General features: G+C 32.7%; 3 protein-coding genes across 3 annotated transcripts; 2 read left to right on the forward strand and 1 right to left on the reverse strand.

Annotated features, from left to right (window-relative positions):
- Window positions 1–72: 72 nt before the first annotated feature.
- On the forward strand, window positions 73–359 carry LOAG_04756 (hypothetical protein; the record flags this gene model as incomplete). The annotated part of the gene is made up of 1 exon (XM_003140293.2): window positions 73–359. The coding sequence occupies one exon, from the start codon at window positions 73–75 to the stop codon at window positions 337–339; it is 267 nt and encodes an 88-aa protein (XP_003140341.2). The 3' UTR covers window positions 340–359.
- Window positions 360–1,703: 1,344 nt separating this feature from the next.
- LOAG_04758 (hypothetical protein) lies at window positions 1,704–7,854 on the reverse strand (the record flags this gene model as incomplete). The annotated part of the gene is made up of 12 exons (XM_003140294.2): window positions 1,704–2,030; window positions 2,279–2,379; window positions 2,458–2,580; window positions 2,979–3,119; window positions 3,243–3,354; window positions 3,509–3,660; window positions 3,869–4,039; window positions 4,375–4,509; window positions 5,764–5,935; window positions 6,070–6,273; window positions 6,935–7,083; window positions 7,798–7,854. 12 exons carry the CDS (start codon window positions 7,852–7,854, stop codon window positions 1,769–1,771), a joined length of 1,779 nt encoding a protein of 592 aa, XP_003140342.1. The 3' UTR covers window positions 1,704–1,768.
- A 9,219-nt stretch (window positions 7,855–17,073) lies between these two features.
- Window positions 17,074–17,518, forward strand: LOAG_04760 (hypothetical protein; the record flags this gene model as incomplete). The annotated part of the gene is made up of 2 exons (XM_003140295.2): window positions 17,074–17,089; window positions 17,171–17,518. 2 exons carry the CDS (start codon window positions 17,074–17,076, stop codon window positions 17,488–17,490), a joined length of 336 nt encoding a protein of 111 aa, XP_003140343.1. The 3' UTR covers window positions 17,491–17,518.
- Between the last annotated feature and the right edge of the window lie 5,350 nt (window positions 17,519–22,868).

The following is a 22,868-nucleotide window of genomic DNA, read 5'->3' on the forward strand; positions in this document are numbered from 1 at the left end:
ATATATATATATATATATATATATATATATATATATATATATATATATATATATATAATCACGATTTGTGTGATGAGTTATTATGGTTGTGCCAACGTGAACGGAAATCATTATACAGCGAAAGAGCTCTCGATTTACGTCACAATGAAATATGCAGCTCATAAAAAAGGAAGTATGGCAAATAAGGAGACAGCACGTGAACAACTGGAGTTGCAACATTTTCTTAATATTTCTAGACTGATATCAGTAGAAAGCAAATTTAACTTGCCGGAAGAATGGAATGCATGCGACTGCTATAGCACAATGACGATTTTAATACGTAAATCATTTGGCCTATGATTTGGCAGGACAAAATCTTTTGTGAATTAATGACAACTCACTTATAAGCACATATATTTCGGACCGGCGCCGAAGTTCCGGTTATAGAACATTCAAAAAAAAGAAAACATGTGAATAGTTGGACATACTAAATCTAGGGTAATTTCCCGAAATAAGGCTCACAAGTTTGCCACGCAGAAATACAAACCAAAATTGTTTCGAACAAAATTTTGCAGAAATTCAAACAACATGTGCCAAATGTATCCGTATTATTATCTTACTCACCGGTTACCTTTGTGAAGAAAGAAGAAAGATGACAGTAGAATGTAAATACACAAACATATAAGGCGAGAGAGCTTAGATAATTGAGCATCAGCGGGATAGGGGAGAATTATCGAAGAGTAGCGGAAAAAGGAATCGCAAGATTGCATGTTTCTGTACAAGAGTAAAGTTTAATACAAAATGCGGAAAAGCTGACCGTTAGGAATTTAAGAATTAATTCAAATTTGAAAGAGACGAAAGTAGAATAAATACTACCCGTAAAAATAATAATAGTCACCGAGTAAACGTAATTGCTTATGTAAACTGATACGATCAGCTTCCCGCAAAAAAAAAGAACACACAATATGTACATATATGCAAACAAATGTTAAAATATGCAATAAATACAGATACACACACACAAATATGTACAATACGTGCTTATAAATAATGCATTGTTAGGAAAACAACCATATTTGGATCTGATAAAAAAGTGTGTCTTTCAAGCATATAGTTTGGGTGAGTTAAAATCAAAGAAAAAAAAGCATATCTAAAAAAAAATATCGGAAGGAAGAGGGTGGAGAAAAGTTCATTAAGCTCACAAGATATCTTACAGCTAGGTAGTCCCAGAGAAGAAAATCTGAATTAAATTAAATCACCAGTTACACAACTAGTAAAATAATTGAAAAATAGACATTGTAATGCTTCTATTCACAAACAAGACCATCAAAAGGAAGACGAAATACACCAGCTACTTTTAATTCATCACTAACTGAGTTTAGAAGATGAAATTATTCAGAGTAGAGATTCCTGAAGACTCTGTCAACTAAATTCAATTAATTAAAGCTATTTGATCAATTTATTCGACATGTTATCCAATCTGAATCTGAGATAGTATCTAATCATGTCGTTTGTTCCAAACATTCTATCAGAAAGTAATAAGCTCCTAACCTTATCTGTTTTCGAAAACAATAAACTAAATCTTATTCGCACAGCAAATGATCTGCTTATGCATTCATATCGAAGTTATAGTAAAGATTAAACAAAACAAAAAAATGAGCATTTTGTCAGAAACATTTTGAATAATAAATAATACTATTATAAATGGAATACCGTTCGCAAGCCTTTACATATAACGAAAAAAAGTAGTGAATAAATGAGGCGACAATAACGAAAACCTCTTTTTTTTTTAAGCGCTGCTTCTGATAAGAGCGAAAATTCGTTGTAGCACTGTCAGTTCATCTACAGCATTCGTTGGTTTCTTGAACAGTGACCAAGTACGATCAGACTTGAACAGTGAGCAAGTATGATCAGCTATATCACTTTCTTCTGGTTTTTCTAGAGATATTGGTGTTGACGAATAGAATGAAACAACGGTGCTTTCGGGTTCCACTGTTTTTACCGTAAAGTGATTACTGTCCTTAGGATTGTAATAGGTGAATACAAGGTATCTATAAATAAATTATTCGACATAACAGGTAGATCTTTAACATATTTGGCATGTCGTAAGCAGGAAGGCTAACAGTTTTTCATTTCAAAAATATGGAAATCATAAACTCTTCCAATTTTTCGTAATAAGACATTAAAGCAGTATAACTTCTGGGAATGCAGAAAACACTTTTCCTTTCCGATGCATGTTATAGAAGAATCAAATCACACCTCTAATTCTACTCAATCTATTGATTAAACTAGAACATACCCGCTCTCAGATTTATAATTGATCCAAACATTGTATTTACGATGTCGGAAGATAAGTTGTTTAGTATTCCAGGTAGTACCGTTGGATTTATGTCGTACAACCTAAAACAACTGAATCATTTATGTTGTTTCAAAATACCAACAGTTTAAGTATGCCATTAAATAAAACCAAAAACTAACCTCACCACCGCAGTCACTACATCCGGGACATTTTGTTGCATGAACGAATTCTGATGATGAAACAGATGTTTCATCAATGAGTATGCTATGGAATGGTACGATTTCGCGATGGTTTCGCCATTTCTAAAAAAAATTGACAATTCAAGTTCAGTTTTCAAGCATGTTTTTATTCACAATACTTATCCAAAACCTTTGAGAAAAACGAATTTAGGCTAGTGTTACTATTACAATGTTTAATATCACTTCCTTTATTTAAGGAATATTTATCCAAGAAAAAGAGAACAACTTTAAGACAATCGTAGCTGCTAGTAACCAATTACAGTTAAAGAACATCACAAACTTTATATTATGACCCGCTATTATTTTTTAGAGACAAGTTATGATCTGATTATTTTTATCAGTATAAACAATTTCACTTTGTAAACAATTGTCCATCGCACGGTCGGGAATCGTTAATTAAAATAACTTCCTAACTGAAATTAAAAAAGAGTTCGCAATAATCCAAAGAAAAAACAACTTACGCGGATGAAATTACAAAGAGTAGAAGCACTAATGTCAGTTTTACCAGTGATGCGCAAACGGAATCTTCGACGTATTGCACTGTTTACTTGTAGAAATGCATCAAAAAGGCCTTCGTTAACAATAATGCATGCATTATAAGCCTGAAAATTCCGATTATGTCTTAATTACATTATATTGAAGATAAGCTTTCATTTTCTAGAAATATTTAACCAACAAAAACATAATGCAAAGAAATAAGTTAGTAAATCATGTTAATCCTTTACCGGTTGAATAATATTCAACTCGTCAATTCCATCCACACAGAAAACTTTATGCAACTCGATTATTTGATCACCTCGAACTGAATGAAGAGTTAAACGGCGTAAATTCGGTAATCTAGAAAAAAAAGCTACAATTGATAGTGATAAAAGGTGGTATGGCGTCAAAAAACGAAGCTTCGATCTGGCGCAGTGCAACACGCAGCATCCATCACTGATACGCAATTCCTTTCAAATTTCCATCATTGTTTGAGACTAACTTCGAAACTTACTTTTTCAAAAACCAAAATAAAAGCAGCGTCGGTCTCTTCTGATACCATGAATGATCATGAAAAATCAGATGAAGAGGATGGATTTGATGTAGTTGTTCAGCAAGTCTCTCGAAACGTCCGTCAGAAAGCTTCGTTAATTCAGCGCTCATACTCTAAAAATAAATTACGTTGCTCAAATAAATTAAACAGTCTTTTTTCAAAGTAAAGCAAATCAAGGTTCAGATGATAATGACACATAGTATCAAAATGAATGGGATGAAAACTACACTCGACATCGCTTATCAAAAAAGAGGTGTTAAATCCAGATTAAAAAATTAAATAAAGAGTAAAATTTAAAGTTCTGACAATGCCAAATGTTACCTCGCTTAATATAGCAGTAGATGCAATGTTTCGTGTAATCTGAGATTTCTTCTGGCTCGATGGAAGTAAATTGTATGGCACACTGGCAGCATATGAAAACGATCCAGAAGAACTTCCACCACTTCGATTAGTATGTGGCGATTGTGATGATGCACGAGATGCGGGTGAAGACTAAAAATTCACGACATTTCTAGTGAAACAGAAAACACAAGGCAACAGTTACGGTCTAAAGCGTTATATGATATAATAATATTATGTTAGAGTTAGATTACCACAGTATCACACACGTCATATCGTGACATTTCATTTTATACAAATGTATGATGACCACCACTGCCTAAACATATAATGGAGTTATCTTCACACTGAACGACTTCTATTTCACTTACACCAATGTTCGTATTGCATTTAAATATAAATATCTTTATCTGATTAAAAGTAAAATTTCTGAAGCAATTTAACGGTGATGTAACACCTGTTTGGAGATGCAATGCTAAAGAACTTACAGCACTGAAAGCAATTTTATGTTCTGAATTAACATTTGCTGCTTGATTGCATATCGCCGAAGGAGATATTGCATTATCAATGACGAGGTATCCTTGGTCACGTTCAAGGAAAGCGCCAAAATTCTGCACCCATACCTGAGAAAAAAAACTGATAATAAAATAAATTTAGCACTAGCAAGCCTACTACTAAATTCGCAAACAAATATATAAATAAATAAGCACATCGTAACTGCTTGTCACAATTTTGCAAAGTAGTACTTTTATGTATAGAAGTTTCTTTTGTCAATTAAATTACTGACTCGGGTTCTTTTTATAAATGATACTTAAAACAATGGATTCATCCAGATAAAAAAGAAGAGTGCAAGTATTTTTAATTTATGATTCAAAGAACCATAAAAATACTTGTCGGATGATATCATATGAATGTCTGGAAGTGAGCGGGAGCGGTATGATGATACATACAAAATTACGGGGCTGTCGAGGACAGCCAAAGAAAGGGCAACGGAAGCAAATCCAATTTTCTAAGCACTTGCAGCCTATCTGACATATTCGTCAAAAAAAAAAAAAAGTGGAAAAGTTTAAGAAAACAATTTGTTTAAAAATTTTCAACCATTTCTATAACCAAGTTTAAAAAAAATAAATTTTGGCAGTCTCTACCGTACCAATACAATGCCAACCAAATCATAGATGCAGGTAAAAGATTAGCTAACATTGACGGGATTAAAGAAAACATGTCACAGCCAAGTAAATTATCAAACAAATACTACCTCTATCAGTACTGATAAGAGCTTATCCTGGTGCCCACCAATAATTCTATTAATATTCAGAACTTGTTCCCATTACCTTGTTAAAAAATCTTGTTCAAATCACTAATTTTCCTATTATAGAATCCATACATTAAGAATACAAACCCCATACGGATTCGATTCATTAATTTCTGTAAGAGTTCAAGAAGTTCTTGCAATTCTCGAGACATTTAAAAAACGTTGTTGCACTCATTACTCAGTGACCTTGAAAACAGTACCGCAAAGATATTTCTGTTTGCCATGCAGCCGACAAGCTGAATGCCAAACATTCTTCATTCTTTTGCATATTACTGACGAGTATCTTACGACATAGCTATTGCGCGATGCAAACAGTTCACACACACATCTCGTTTCATCTTCATGAAGAATATCATGAAGTTACACTGGCATACAAATCTTCACAGATTAGCTCTCTCCCACTTCTCATCTTCCAAACTGCGATGATACGGAACAAAGCTAATTTCGAAATTAGTTATCATTTAAATTTTGAACGTCTGTGTATTTATTACAAAACCACAAATCCATTGAAATTCCTCCTAAATATAAATAGTTTCCAATTCTTCGCAATACCTGGAAAAATTACCTCAATAATATCGAAATTACGTGTCCATTCCGTCATGTCGAAACGATAGGACCAATTATTGAGTGCAGTATATGCGTAGCAATCCGCATGAAAAACGGATTTACGAGCTGTTATTAACTCAGTGACAGAGTTGGAACATGATGGAAGACTGTTGAACTTTTCGAGGATAGCTCTGAAGAATAGCAAGAATTGATGAGCATATTATATGGACGTCAAAATGTACATCAGATACAGAGAGCTGTCAAACACATAAAAATGATGCGATAAAGTAAATAGTTTTCCCAAACACATTCCGGCGAATATGACCTTGGCTTCGATGGTGGATGTCGGGGAATCCGACAGAATCCATAAGAAACAAAAATATAGACGTACCGTCGACGATCGCATATATATAAACGGGCTTGTCCTTCACCAAGAATTGCCTCACGACTTTCTTTATCCATTTTGTCAATTACGATACGCCAGCGGTGGCAAACCAAACGAGCTCGAAAACAAGCTAATGGTTCACATCTAGAATGAAATTCATCTTTCCAGATGATATGCTAAATCCAAATTGATACTGTTAAAATTTTGAGTTCTTATCAGTTATTCTAGTTTGTGGTCATAGAGACTTATAAATATTCGGTTTGAACAATCTAGTAGCTATGCTTCTTTGCCCATTACTATAAAAATATCATGTCGAAAACTATCCTATCTGAAATTAGCCAGAAAATTTTCCGCCTCTCTTAATTTACTTATTCCATAGAAAGTTCATCATTAAACGGAAAATGAAGCATAGCAAACATAAGCGCAAAGGCAAACAAAAAAAAAGCAAACACATGCCAATTTTAGTAAAACAAAAATTTTAATGAAGCATTTCCCACTCATTATGGACCGTTCGCCTTTTCCGCCTGTATTAATCAACTCAATTCCTTTCCTTCCTTCAAATATTACATGATATCATCTATACCAAGAATATGATGCCATTCAGAAAGCACTTTCGAATGATGACGTCAATAACCTAGCACGAAAAAAACAGGAAAAAATTGGCATGTTGCGCAGCCAAGGAACATCAATGGTTAATTTCTTAAATTTACAATGACTGTAATTCTCTCTAATTTGTGAATTCTATTTAATTCAGCTATAATATCAGACATTATACCTAAGATAGATAAAAGTGAAAATCACATACCGTTTAAAAATCATGAGCAATACTTCCACTGGGATGTCATCAATTGAGCGGACATGTCTCGACCTTTTCATCGATTGTGGCAACATCGTTATAAATATAGTTGTTGATAGTAGCGGTGGTACAGCTGGTAGAAGATAACAAATAATTCGCTAGAATTGAAATCATAAACCTTAATATCAGCAACAGATAATTTCAACGCTAAGAAATGACGAAAAACGAAAAAAGCGATGAATAAATTGGAGCAGTTGAAAACAAAAACCAAAATAAAACGATGTTGAACATATGATATAGCATTTTTAAGTAATAGATAACCACAAAAAAAGCAAAAAGATCTTGAATATCAACTTAAACTTCTAATATTGGAATCAAATAAATTAAAATTACTTATATTAAGTGACTTAAAGAGATTGAAAAAAGCATTAAACACTGTGTAATGTACTGGAATCTTACTGACTACTGCAGTTGGAATAACATTTCCGCCACTGTTCTCAGGAAATGGAAAAAATTATGAGTGTTTAGGAAGGTACGCTTTTTAAAACATTATGAATGAAATGCAATGAATACGACATTTCTCGCCTATTTTTCCATCTCTCAGAAAGATCAGAAATAATCATTTGCCGTTAGACATGAAAAGAACCTGAATTTCTTCAATAACTAAGCCCAACCCTTTAATGTCTTTTAATTTCCGGTCTCTTGGTCAAAAAAAAAAGAAATATTTTAAAGTACTTACAAATCCAAATAATTCAAAGGAATAAAAATTTGAATTTGAAATCGGACTACACATTAATTTGAAGTGGTATTACCGATTCTGGACACATTGTTTTAAATACGAATGAGTTGTTAACAAGCGACATAAAGCATACTTGTTCCTGATATGTTGGATCTGTCACACCAAAATGTGTGATCCTCAATTCTATCATATGTAACTCAGAGTGTGTAATATGGGTAATACGTCAAGTAGGACATCAGCTAGGAACAAAAAGTTACAAGTACTAATTGATACGGCGAGTTGTCTATTGTTACTGTCCCAACAATGCAGTGCAAATCAAATGAAAAGTGCAAAAGTAGAAATACACCAATTTGCTATACTGCGCAAATGAATGCAAAATTACAGAAGAAATGAGTAATTAAACAATAACTGAAACAAGAAATCAATATATAAACCTACAAGAGATGAGCCGTATTGTCTGATGAAAAATCCATGTGTTTAATTAAATGCATTACAAGTTTAATTTGTTAAATGTCAACTGGTCAAGATGTCAATTCCACTGCAACCATTAAATTCCCAATGAAATGTCTCGAAAAATTTAATCAAAATTGGAAAAAACAAAATCATTCATAGGTTGCTGATAAATAAGCATTTCACAGAACAGAATTAAAGTAATATATTGAGAGAAAATTTCCCTAATAGTATGAAAGGGATCATTTAACGGCAAATTTTGACGTGACCTCAGTTCCATAGTAACAGTTGGCGCTCGATTGAAAATATTCAAAAATGTAAATAATCCTAAGTTTGAAGAACAAGAACTTGTAACATCGACAATTTTAATTATAACTAAAGAAAAGAATACTGGAAGTGACTGGGAGAGAACGGCATATATTTGAATTCGAAAATCAATATGCGCGAAAATGTTGAAGCAGCGAAAGAATAAACCGGCAAAATTAGAAAACATGGAGCTGTTCAAACAATAAGAAAAATAGGAAAACTTCGAATTAAAAAACTAAATCACAAATCATAAAACCAAAATTAAACACCGCCAGGTGAATAAGTCCTTCCACCGAAATGAAAACACATTTAGATCCAAAATCACCTCGTAATTATTCAACTGAGAATGCATTTATCAATATGTCATCGCGCATTAAATAATAAACGTTCCCTTGTTCTTCTCTTCATTTCATTGGATCATTTACCGCCCCCGGTCAGCTAATCACATTCAAACAACAATGACAAATAATGAGGTGAGAAAGAAGCTGAATAAGGGAGTGGGCGAGGGAAGGGAGGGAAGATAAAAATGGAAAATGAAACTAATGCGTCTCTTAGTGCAACGCACTTCCTACCTCTTTTCCTCATACCCAAATTCTTACACCCACGCTCACGCTAATGTGCTGAAATACGAATAGAACCGATACATTTCACTCAAGCCAGACTGATAAATGAATGACGGGAGATCATGGGAAGAGGAGAATGTGGCGGTAAAAGTAAGATGGCATTCTTGCCTAAAAAATAATCCTCCAAATGCCTTCCCGGAATTTTCTCCCGTACTGAGCTCATTCTGTACGGAAATTCTTCATGCTTCGGAGTGAAATGCATCGATCACTGAATTAAATTTGTATTAAGCTCAGTAAAAATTCACTACTAAATTTTTAATTCAGTAAATGAAGCTTGAAAACAGTAATGATAAGAGAAACAATAAAGCTTGGAACAATAAAAGGGATGTTGACAGTCAACATCTCAACTATTAATTACCTAAATTATTATCGGAGGATGAAACTAAAAAGCTGCAATTCTACCAGAAACATTAATGAGGCGAATTCTTCCCACCGTATGTTGCGCAGAATGGTAAAAACTGAGATGTAACTGGAATTCGATTTTTATAAATTGGGATAGAAAAAGAAATTTAATTTTTCATAAACTAGATTTGAATCAATTTGAATCAACTTACCAAAAGTACACCCACAAACGTAAAAGGCGAGGATAAACGAAACAACAAAACCAAACAGCAATAAGAGCTAGATTAGATTGAAATGACCAGATGTGAGGCTAGGGAAAAGTCAGTATGCAAATTTTTAGTAACTCACCCACCCCACCCCACAATATGCAAATTAGCCGCTGTTAGCTTTCAGCCATGGATATTCGAGAAATCTGTCTAGATTTGATAGAGTTAAAATAACATCTTATTAAAATATGGGAAGTTCTTGTAGAAAAAATGAGTAAAGCGGGATACTATCGGTGGATCCAAAACATAAATGATTTGTCTGGGAGGTGCAGAGAAAAAAAAATGGCATGAAAAAACAAATGAAGAGAATTAATGGACTGAAAAACGATGGCGTTTACAGGTGTCGCCTAGCTCATTTAACCGCCCACCCTGTAAGAACAACTACCTCCGGTTTTCTTTCTCTTTCCAGTTGCAGACAAATCGATCAATCTAGATTTAAGAGATTGTCTGCAGATGATAAGGTATAACGACGACGAAAAGTCATAAGTCATATAGTGACAAGCTGATAGAAAGGACAAAATTTGGCGACAGCTACGGCGACACGAGATTGGGTTACGTTAGTGACAGTCGTCGTCATTCTCTCGTCGTCGGTAGGATGGTTCGACCACATATCGATGACTTGTGACATCAACAAAAATTTTATGATCCTTTTGGTGCCACCTAACCGACCGATAACCATTTTCTTTCCAGCTTTACTAATAAATTCCCGGTGACATTTGGGTATTTGTTTCCTAATAGCTAATTAATATCACTAATACTACCTGTAGCAGTTTCATACTTTCAATGCTCGAAACCACGGAACATTACCACTTTGGAATGCTGCGACAGTTACAGAATAAAAGTGAATACAACTTGAATTCGAATTCAAAAGTTAATTTAGGACTTATGTATCGAAATGTCAAAATTATGACTAGATGATCATCGTCACTTTCTAATAGGACTTGATCAAATTTCTAACAGGATTTGATCAAATCAAATACTTTCTAATAGGACTTGATCAAATACTGCTGCTTCATTTTTCAGTGATATCCACGTAAGGCAATCATAAAAAATTGTCCACGTCATATTACTCAAGATTTTAATTTCGAAAAAAAAGAGGGAAAGACAGCTTACCTGTTGTCACTCCACGAATTAACTTACTTTCAATTTCTATGCTAAGACTCAAAATTCAGACTTCAATTTCTAATAGCAATCAAGTGTAAAAGCACAAATAGAATTCCAGAAATTCAACAATTCAATCCGATTCAAACAAACATCATTTATAATGTGACGTAATTGGGAGAGAAAATAAAAAAGAAAAAAGTATGATGCATTTCCAAACAAACCGATATGATACTGTAGGTGTAAGCAAGACTTCTAAAATATGTTTTCAAGTTTATTTGATTTTTTTACGTCATTGCTTATAGACGACTTCATGAAACTATTTTGGAAAAGCTGTTGGCATATGGTTGCTTGGAATAAAAAAAAAAAATGCCACCATTGAGAGCCATCGTCCTCTCTCCTCCCTTCATTTTAACATATTTTGAAAAATAAAAATAAAAAAAAAAGCTAATAATCTATGAAGCATTTGGCCTGATGCTTCTCTTTCTCAATATATATCCTTCATTACAACCCTTCTCTCCAATTCAATTCCATCATTCAACAACAAACAAAAAACGAAAATTATACCACCCAACTCTATTTGCAGCCATTGTTTTTCTCCAGTTCAGAATGCAATACTTTTTACAAAAACTGTTGCATTACAATTGAAATTTTACAGTTTTACAAAAGGTAAGTGTTACTGAAATAAGTAATAATTATTACTGATTACCTTTAAATTTATGTTTGTACTCGAAACAACGGCATTAATAAATTAAATTCTTCGAAATTTGTCACCAATGAACTTATTAGAGTGTTAAGTATGATTTGGAATGTTTTGAACGACATGTTTTCAACTCATTTCTTTCTTCTTTTCCTAATGAAATTCATTAATCGTAGGAGAATAAGCTTTCTTTGCATTTCTGATCAATTATATAACTGTTCCAGTTACCTGAAATGGATTACATTACTCAAAATCAAATCTTTTCCATTAAATATCATTAAATCGATCATTTCTATTTTCAATTGAAATAATGTTTCATTTTTTGATCTAAACAAAATATGGAATGAAGAATAGCAAAGAACACAGAGTTAATGTTATCGGAAATGTTGAAATTATGAATTCGAAGATTATATATCCACTGAAATGAATTGAATATATCATTAGATTTTGATAAATATTGTGAACTTAATTTGATACCTTGGAAGGACAAAGGGAGACATCCCTATTAAGTAGCAAGTTGACCGTTGCGGAAAGTTATTCAGTGACATCACTTAGTATGGGTCATTCCATAGGTCTATCTCCAAGATTGTTCTGCTCATATTTCATTTCCTTCAGTTTCTTCAACACATCTTTTCCTCTTCCGCGACAAACCCATTATTTTCCCCAAATTTATCTTGTTATTTGGATATACGTGACTACATTTAAATAATGAGAGTTATGGTAAAAGCAATTAAGCTTATCTGGCTACTAACACAATGTATTCATGCTTCTTATTGGTTTCAAAAATATTATTTATCAGTTATCAATTATGTAATGTATACTTCCAAAGCATTATTGTAATCAAATCTACAATAAGTATTGCTGTTAAACAAAGTGCAAATGACATATGATAAATGATGACTGAAAAGTTCGAATGTGAATAATTTTGCCATCGTTAATTGAAATTTTGTTTTTTGATGTTTCAAAATTTCTGCAAAACGTTAGAGTAATAATGGAGTTGGAATTGTTGGCATCGTAAAAGGAACGATGATATGCACATGATTCATCGAAAAATGTGGGTCGTTTTGACAAAATACTAAATTAATTGTGGATAATGATGGGAATTTCCAACAGATCATATGCCAATGTTTTTGTCCTTTCCTGGTCCTGATCCAGAATTAGAATATTTAAACAGGTATGATTAAACAGAGATATCATATGAGAGTATGAGCAAGGGAATCATAAAAATATGGTGCAAATGAACCATACTATGAATAGAGTTATACACAACACTGTCCCGAATCATAATTAAAATTTCATTCATTCCATTTATGTCACAAGAAAAAGAATGAAGGAAGGTTGTGTATATAAGACTCATATTATTGATACTGTCAAGTCTCAAGTTGAGTTATATTACTGATCATGGCTATGATATTGTCGCCTTTTTTTTTTGCCAAATAGAATGTTAAGAAAGAACCTGAGAGTATGTTTAACAAATAGAATTATTCCAGTTTCATCCCGTAAAATTAATTACCGTTGAAATCAAGCCCAGCTACATTCTGAATTCAAATACTAGAAATAAAATATTAGATTAAATACAGTCTCTAAAATAATGAGCATACAAAGTCATAATATTCAAGCCCATCATACTAAAATGAAAGTCAAAGATTTCGTAAATGCTTCTATACATAAGGAGTACCAAATAGCAAAATGAAGAGAAGTTTTGAAAATTTATTTCCATCTCTAAATATCACAGGTATATCTTTTTCTCTCTCTCTTTCTTTCATGCAACAAGTGAAAGATAGCAAAGCTTATCAGCTAAAAAAGGTGCAATTCATGGAGATAAGACATCAGATAAGGCATTAGGCAGGAAAAATGAAATATTTCGATGTTTTAGTTTTACAAACACGAGAAACTACCTGTAAAATACTTTTGTATTTTAGGAGAGATTATCTTTCAGAAAAAGTGCTCTACAATGAAAAGGAACTATTTTGAAACCGAATCATGAAATCCATTCCTGCTCCTTCCAAATCTCATTTTCCGGATCTGATGTTAAAAAAAAGAAGAAAAAACTACTGACTTGTCATCAATTTAACGCCTACCTGCAACAACAACTGCTCTTGCTGCTATTGCACTTTTCCTCAATCTTTCATGAATTCACTGAAAATCTAACAGTTTGAGAAAAAAATTATATTAGCTAATAAAAAAAAGTTCTACGTAAATCCGTGTAATGACAGAACATCCAGTACTTTGGTAATGATGACAGGACAACTGATATTTCAGGAATGATCTCCAGCATTATAGTACATTTGAGAAATATTGTGGTGGACCTCCAATATACTTTGGCAAAGCCTTTTTGCAACAGACCTAGGAATTCATAGAGAAATAGACGCTCAACTCATCATCGCAAGCAAATGTTATAGTTTGAATTAGAAAGGGAGTTTTAATATGAACCGACAAAATTTTATGAAAATTTCGAATTTTTTTAAGTCAATTTCAACACTTTCCCACATTACCAAATCATTGTGGACAAAACTATTGCTATGTTTCTTTTTTAAAATGGTAATATTGCACAAACAGATCAGATGATGGAGGTCAGACGTTCTCAGATGATAAGTGATAAGAAAGATGACAAATTTCTTTGCAGTAGCATCTTTCTTTTCTTATCCCACCAGAAATGTGATATAAAATTAAAACGCAACAAAATTCTACACCTCTACATCAGTTGAAAAAATAGGGAATTAGAATGACAAGGATCAAAATGACTGAAGCGAACTTCAGTACGATGGAATATTTTTTAACCTGTTAAATGTCAAGAAACAAGGTGAAAGCATTGTATTATCTCAGGTAATTTTGATATTTATTCCAAAAAAAAAAGAACTCTGATAAGATATGGAAGCAAAACTATGTAAACACAATAGTAAATCAAGAAAACTTTTATTCGAAAAAATGTGAAAGGTTAGGTTAAGGCATGAAGAAGTATGAAATTTATACTATAAGGAAAAAAGTTTTTGGAACGTTAACCAATGGGATGTAATATCAGATCACGTGTATCAGACGTACGCTTGAGCAAATGAGTGAATAATGAGATTCGGAAGACAAGAAAGACGAAAGTATTACTCAAAGAAAAAAACGATCCTTTAAATTTGCTTCCAAAATCTTTTCAAAAGAAAAAAACGCATCACATACGAGAATGATATCAAGATATAAAATTGTAGAAATCCTTTTAAACCTGATCTGAGCTGATTTCATTCGGTGTTAATTTTACTTTAAACCATAATAAAACATAAATTTATTCACAGAGAAATATATTTAATAGGATCAGTGTTATTGGTAAAATTAAAATAAACTGATAAATTTGCATAGATAAATGGATAATTAAAAAAGTTTTGCTGGCAACGATAATGAAAGGATGAAGTAAACGGTAAACAAAGCTTATGCGTATGAAAAATAAATAGATGAAAGGGTACGGGGATAGGATATATTATCATCACAAATATCATCAATTGGCAGTTGCTTTGATGGTGATGTAATGCAGTGGATATATGTCTGGAAGGACCGGCTGGGCGGAAAGTGCATCAAATAAGAGATCTGAATGCAACTGAAGTGCTGAGATTATTGCGCTGGTGCTGATGACTGTTTTTTTGTATATTATCATTTTTAAATATATTTATTGAATAGTCACCTGAATTCCTTCCCTACTTTTTGGTATTAAACAGGAGAGGATTTTCAAAAATTTCATTTTTTTTAATTGTTGAATTGAACCGTTCAGTTGAAACCATCTGTGCTAACAGGACACCATCCAAATACTCATCACTAAACCAAAACTAGAGAATATTCAGTTTCATTTACTATTATAATGGAACAGAAATAATTATAAAAATGGAAATTCCGACAAACTAATCTACATATTTCGATTTTATCAAGAGCACAAATGCAAAATAATAATTTACATTAAAATCTTTAGTATTTAAACAGTGGAGAAGTAGCAGAATTTAGATAGACATTTGTTTTACGCAACCTAATTCTATCTTGAAGAAAGCACGAGTAGTTGATATCGGTAAAAGGAAATTCTTTTTTATGCAAATTACTGAGATATTTGATCTCATTTTTAGAATTTCTTTTCGTACATAAAGTACTAATTTCACACTTTTCTCAAAATCTCAGCAGACCAAGTTAATCTACCAGCCTTTTCGAGTTTATTGCATGTTTTTTCTTTTTTTTTTTTGTTATGGTAAAGAAGCAGATTACGGATTGCTTTATCCATGCGGATACTTCAGAGGACTAATGACTTGGATTATTAGATAGTCCCTGCGATTACAAACGACAAAATAATATTCACATTCAGCTGATTTTTATTAGTGATCACATATTTCAGCTAATTAATGAGAAACTTCGGGTCAACTTTCAGCTTTTCATTAAATAAACTCTATAAAATTATTATTACTGTGTAAAAGTTTGAAAATAATTTGAAGAAAAAATCCAAAAGCGAAACGACAACCAGCTGAATAGAGCCGAAGGTCTCTCGATTAGAGAAGAACCTTCCCATTATCGTTTCATTCCTTGTTCATCACATACCAAATCATACTTCATTTCCTCCTTATCCTCCAGGCGTATTATTTTTAATTATTTAGGATAATCTAGAACTGGAATGGAAGAAAAGGAAGAATTTGAGTCACCTGATTTTCTATCTATATCTTTTTCCTTCTTTCACCCTCGTCATCCAACTAACTTATTTTTTTGTATTTTCCGGTTATCTATTCATCTATTCTTCTTCCCCCTTCCTCTCCCCCCACCATCAAACAATGATGACAAACTTTTGGTTACGAAAACTTGATCTTCGGATCATTAAGTACAAACGGAGATCTCCGATAATGATGTTGCCACAGAAAGGGGAAAAAATTATGAATCAGCAATTGAGGAAAAATGTGAATGGTTAAAAAACGAAATCGATGAGTCAGAAGGAAAAAGTATATTTCATTACACATTATATTAATATAAATATAAAATAAATTATACATATATAGATGGATCGATAGATAATCAAATAGATACCACCAAGATAGCCTCATTTGGCAAAAAAATTTAAAAAAAAAAGAAAAAAAGAAGTTTACATGCGATCACAGCTGGTGCTACTGTCTGACAACAGGTGGTAATGTTGTGGCGGTTAAGAACGATAAAAAAGAACGCTCCCTTTTCTTCCATTAAAATCGAATTAAAAAGATTTGCTTTCTTGTATTCAAACGATAGAGAAAAAAGCCAATCGAGACAAGTTTTAATGATTCATACAAATTCTACCAATACCGAAGATCATCGAACTTGACTTACTGATTCTCAATTAAACAATCAATGTACTTGATACCTGTAAGATCATGCATATAGGTATGCTTCAAAATGAAATTAATTTCGAAATGAATCATCCAGACGAGATCAAATTACCATAAACAATGGAGGAAAATCCATGCAATCCTAATCTAGAAGGCGAAAAGAAGAAACAGAAGTGAAAATACCCGAAGGATGGCAACAATAGTGTACCTCGGATGGCTACCAGTTGTCCATAACTGTGACTATTGTAGCTGCATTACATTGCAACAATTCCAAAAACAACAACAAATGTTATATAAATGGTCGGCGGTCAAATGATGGCCTTTTATGCGGGTAATATGCGATTCAACAACAGTACTGTTTACTAGGACCGGAACTGATCCATCTGTCCGTTTGTAGGCAGATTGTTTGTAGATACTGGCATCTTTGGTACTATAAGACGACCTCCAAGACAGTTGACTTCCTGCGATAATGACAGTGACGTGTGGGTGTTCTTTGCTGATACTATCAGACGACGCTTGGCACAAAACGTACTATTGAGATGCAGAGGGTACAGCCAACAGAAAAGTCCTTCACAGAACGGTGTTGTCTCCTTCGTCCCTCACCTGACAGCTATCATTCATTGGGAGGGAGGACAGAATTGCCCTTTGATCGAGTGGAGAACACCGAAAGAACGAGTAGGCAAATGTGGACGGATGTCAAAGGAAAACGCTGGATACGACACCTCCTCTTAGCATATAGGTAACATATGGAGACAGACACATATCTCTAATACTTCACCGAACAATTCTTTTTTGGAAAATGTCCAATGAATCCACTCATAAGTCTCTCTGTCCATTTGTCTGTCTCTCTCCTTTGCATTTGTGGCACTCTGCCAGCAATATGTTTGCCATTAAGCGTATTCCAAATAAATTCAATTTGAAGACGGAACGATTATCTGAAAGTGAAAAAGTGACAATAACGCTCTATCATGTAGGAAGGATAAGGAAAATACGTAAAGTGAATCACTCACATTATCCTGTTCATCTGACGTAACACGTTATCCAGAATAACGTCACTTTGAGAGAAACACACGGCGTACACAAATGCGCAGTTTACGGATAGCTACGACGGGATTGATGTCGTACTGTGACTTCATTGTTTATTAACCACTTGTTTTTATTATCTTGTCATTAATGAGCAAGAAAACGAAATATGAGTAAAATGTCGCACTTTGTGGGCTCATTGACGAAAATTCATGCTTTTCTGACCGGTAACCTCCCTAAATCGTTTACTTCTTTGTCGCCATAATTTATATCTTCTTCCTCTTATGTAAAGATGAGTAAGGTAAAAGAGAAAATGATTCCCGGTGGTCAACTGCTGATGGTAATCTTAGCTTCTCTAGGAATTTCGATCGAAAAATTACAACATAAGAAAAAAAACTGGAATAATTGGTTAGTGATATAAGAGTTTGTTCTTCGCTAAAAATTATAATAAAAGTGAAATTCGAAGAATTAAAAGTTTAAAATTTTCAAAAAGCATGACAACAGATTGCAAACCTAATAAAAAAAGAAAAAAACGACGTATCATTCCATGGAACATAAAATAGCGGTTGTGCTAAAATAAACTGATCAAAAGTCAATAAATAAACAGAAGCAAACAAAATATTTGTCAACCTTTTATAAAATGAAACTAAATGTTATAATGCAAAATGATATATTTTATATATATGACACAACTAAAGACATGATTATTAGAAGGAAGATGACATAAGAATGATAGTATCAATGCGATCCGATTGTGTAAGTAATCAGTCTAAAAGTACAACAGAAATTTCTAGTTATTAGTGTTCAATATTATAACTTGTTCTCATGTAAAGAGCTTTACTTCCAAGCCAAGAACGAAATGATAGGCTACACTTGTCTGCTTTGCTCGTAAAGCTAGCTGAGAAATGAAACTGAGTTTAATCCATCTAAAATGTAAATATTGTGGTACTTTGAATTAAGAGAAGTTATGAGTAAGTGTGTATGTTTCACTTAAAAGCTTTATCCTGCAGTTCATAATAAAAAGGAGAAAGTTTTACGGTCATTTGCCATAAAAAAGTAAACAATTAAACTAAAATTTTCCCTTTCTAAAACTTTTCCACTTTTAGTACATTCACTAAAGTATAAATGGAATGGAAAAAAAAGAAGAGGGGAATAATTATTTCTAGGTGATTGCATTTATAACTTAGCGAAAGACAACCTCTATTCAATTTGAGATATTGCAGATAAGAGAGATTGGAAGAGTTATTTATGAGAAAAAAATCAAGTCATAAGTAAGTTAAACGACAATGTAAACAATTGGACAAAATTTTCATTTTTAAAAGCTTTTCCACTTTTAGTACATTCTCTTCATTCCTCTGATAAATTACAAGAAGAATTTATTCAAATTGACAATGAATATTTAAGCTTTAATATCATAACCACCTTCAAATTTCGAATCTAAAAAATCAAAGAAAATACTTGGCCAATATTAGTCTGGCCTATTTATTTTGGACTCAATTTCTTTTATTTGTTGTTCAAAAAAATCCCAGAATCGTTCAGTACCATATCATTATTATTTCAATAAATTTCCGAGTTGGCAAAAAAAAGAAAAGTAGGAAAAGGAAACAGAATGCACATAAAATGACGACAGAAGCGTATTTATTTATTTTTTTTTCCACCCACTGAGTCATTTTCTATTTGGCAAAATATTATATTTTGTCAAATGGCTTTTCTGGATTCTTCCATCCATGCTTACTCTCTCAGAATCCAATTCTTTTCCGCCAAAAAAAAAAACTTTTGATTCATTAAAAGAATTTTAAATCCAAAGAATTTAATAACACTATTAAAAGTTGAAGTGTGATGGTGGGAAAAGAGAATTTCTTAAGGGTATGAACAAGAATGTAAATTTGAAGAAAAAGAATGCGAAGAATGTGTTAACTTGCTCTATTGCAATATATTTATGATAAAAAGACTAAAAAGTGAACAAATGAGGCGGTATTGGATAGAATCGAAATGATTTTGGTGACAACAGTTCGTTCAACTAAATGACACAATTAACAATACAGTTGTCTAATCATTGGTAAAAAATATTTAAGTTGAAAGAAAATTTAGAATATCTAAATCAAAAATGAAATGAATAATGTGATAATTAAATTTTACATAAATTATTCGAAAAAAAGGAAGCGTATATTACAATGTTTATCGTTTGTATATAAGAAATGTAGAAAAAATGAGATTAAACAGTGTTAAATTTCGTAATTTTGAGAAAACTGCAACTTACAGGAGGAACAAATGAGTATCAACCAACTTTATCATCTTCAAACCGATCGGGAATGATCGGGATGATCGCATCCTTATGAAGTAATCATAACAAAAAAGATTAAAAATAGTGCATCATATTTGGTGACATGATCTTTGCAGGCTATAACTACTTATTTTCTTGTTTCCTTCTTCCAAATTCGTTCCTTTTCCTCCCTGCTTTCAACAGTCTTGTTCCCTGCCTACTGTAATTTGCATATTCAGGAGCCAAAATGGAACGGTCAATGAACCACAATAAACTTTAAACTATCCTCAATATATTTTACCTTCTCATGCTCATTCGAGTGTAAATGTACGCAAAAAATCATGTCTTACGTAAATGTTGTCAAAGAACTCCTACTACATCATAGATTAGATGAAAATTTAATTTTGATAATTGGAAAATTTTTTGACAATTAACAATTAGAAAAAAACGATTGGAAAAATTGAACAATTTATTTATTTTGGCTCATATAAATGTTTTAAAAAACTATGAATAAGGGAGATTCGGAATTTTGAAATGAATTTTTACTGTTAGAGAAGGGAGAAAAAAAGTAAAAACAAAAATATTGTTAAAAGAACTTTTACTTCAAGAACTCTCAAACACATGACATTTGCCCAGCCATGTTATAAATTTCCTTCAAGTGATTATCAGTGACAATGTAATTTAATAACAAACTCGATAATTCATTGAGATTTTAGAAATGATGAAAGATTATTGTACGAATATTTTATCCAGATCTGAAATATATCAATCCTTTCCCGTTTTTAATGAATTTATATTGTAATCTTACCAGATCTGAACATCCATCTCTCGCCATCCTTTCCCAACCTTTCAATTTTTAAACTGTACTGAGAGGAAATATCGTATAATTTTCAGAGGAAAGCATAAAGCTTGAAGTTCTTCCGACAGGAGAAATATAGCCCGATGAATTCATGACATATTTTCTTCGACTCGTATCCTGATTGATAAGCAATACAAAATTAGGATATGCAAAACTGTGATACTCTAAACTAATACTGTCATCTGAAAGAGACAAGTCCGAGTAAAAACACTGAAGATGAAGAGGAAAAAAGTATATGCATTATATTTTCTGTCAACATCTGTTAACAACACTGGATAGTATTGCATTACATAGAAAGCAAAGCACATATCTTATAAATGTTGAAAAGAATGCAAAATTGCACAAGGAATTTGCAGAAAAAGGACAGGGAAGTATTTTGAGAAGTACTCAAAGTTCGTGAAATTTTCCGATTCAATTAAGAAACCGCAATCCTAAAGTTATCAAAAGAGCAATAAAGCATCGAACTAAAAGTGTAAAAACACTCCATGAAATTATAATTGTGAATTTAAGGAAGCTTGTATTTAAGAGATGAATGTATCAAATGAAATGAGCATCCTTTCAGATGATGATAATGATGATAGCAATAAAATAAATAAATAAATAAATAAATAAACAAGCAGTAATTAGAAGAAAGAAGAGCCTAAGTATTATTTTATTACAGCGTTAAGGAAACCTATTTGATTTAAGGACGGAAGTTACAAAAACAAAGTACGAAGTACATCGATTAAAAGGATCATATCAATGTGAAAATGCTGCAACATGATCCATCAAAGAAATCATTTATTTATCTCAGTGCTGCGGAGGATTGAGATAAACAAATGATCTGTCATACTGTCACCATGAAATCGACGAAAAATTTTTCCGAAGCTTCATTACTGAAAAACATCAGAACAGTAAATTAAAATATCCGTGAAATTTTTAGCAAAAAGAAAAAATCGCTTTGCTAGACGATGTTTGGAAATATCATGGAAAACCGTAATCTTTATGCAAATGTGAACATTGCTATATGTATGACATTTTAGTTCAACCAACAAATTGATTCAACAGTTCTGAAATTCATTTCTAATATTTCAATATCAGATATATCGAAAGCCGCCAGCACTTTTCCCATCCTTTAGTTGACGCGCGCAAACTAATTGTCTGTGAGAAAATGTTTCAAGAAATGATTAAACTGATAAATAAACTCCGCTTCGTATTATCCTTTTTTTTATTTGTCCCGTAAAATCTGTCCGGCAATTCATCGAGCAGAATAATGCATCGTATTGGAAAAAGTCTTATTTGGTGGAAAACGGAAATGTAAAAAAAAATCAACAATAATTATTAGTGCCGTCATTACATCCGGACAGTTGTTAGCCCTTGGCTGTTGGCAAATAAGCATTTAAATTGTTCATTGTTTTGTTTTGAAAAATAGCTGTTAGTCGTCAGAGGCAACGAACAATTTATTGCTATCCGTGATGGTTTCCGGTAGACAAAATCCTCCTCATCATCACTTGTTGCATTTCCCTCCCAAATTTATCTTTAAATTTCGAAGAGTAAAGGGAGAGAGGAAAGATGAATTGGTGGAATCATAAATTTCTTCACTGTTGTAAAATCTTGCAATTATGAATTACCATCAGGAACTTTTACAGTTTGCTGTTAATTATCAGCAGCCATGGGAAGATGAATATTGGGAACTGTGAAACTCCGCCGATGTTCAAATGTCTGTCGGGTATCATCAAAGAGAGTTATTGCTGTCGCATTTAGTCCGTACGAGAGAGAACGAGAGAGAAGGAGGAAGAGGGGAGTGGAAAGAATGGGAAAAGGGAAACTTTTCTTATCAAATTCCATAAATTTTTGTACCAGACGATGAATATACCAAATCATTAATATACCGCCAGAATTTTTTTATTTTTGAATTTCGATTAGACAAAGACTTTCTGCAAAGTTTTCCCTCCCTCCTTTCCTTCTTTCTCCCTCTCTCTCCCT

Source organism: Loa loa (genome assembly GCF_000183805.2).
Source record: "Loa loa unplaced genomic scaffold supercont3.8, whole genome shotgun sequence".
Taxonomy (NCBI): domain Eukaryota; kingdom Metazoa; phylum Nematoda; class Chromadorea; order Rhabditida; family Onchocercidae; genus Loa; species Loa loa.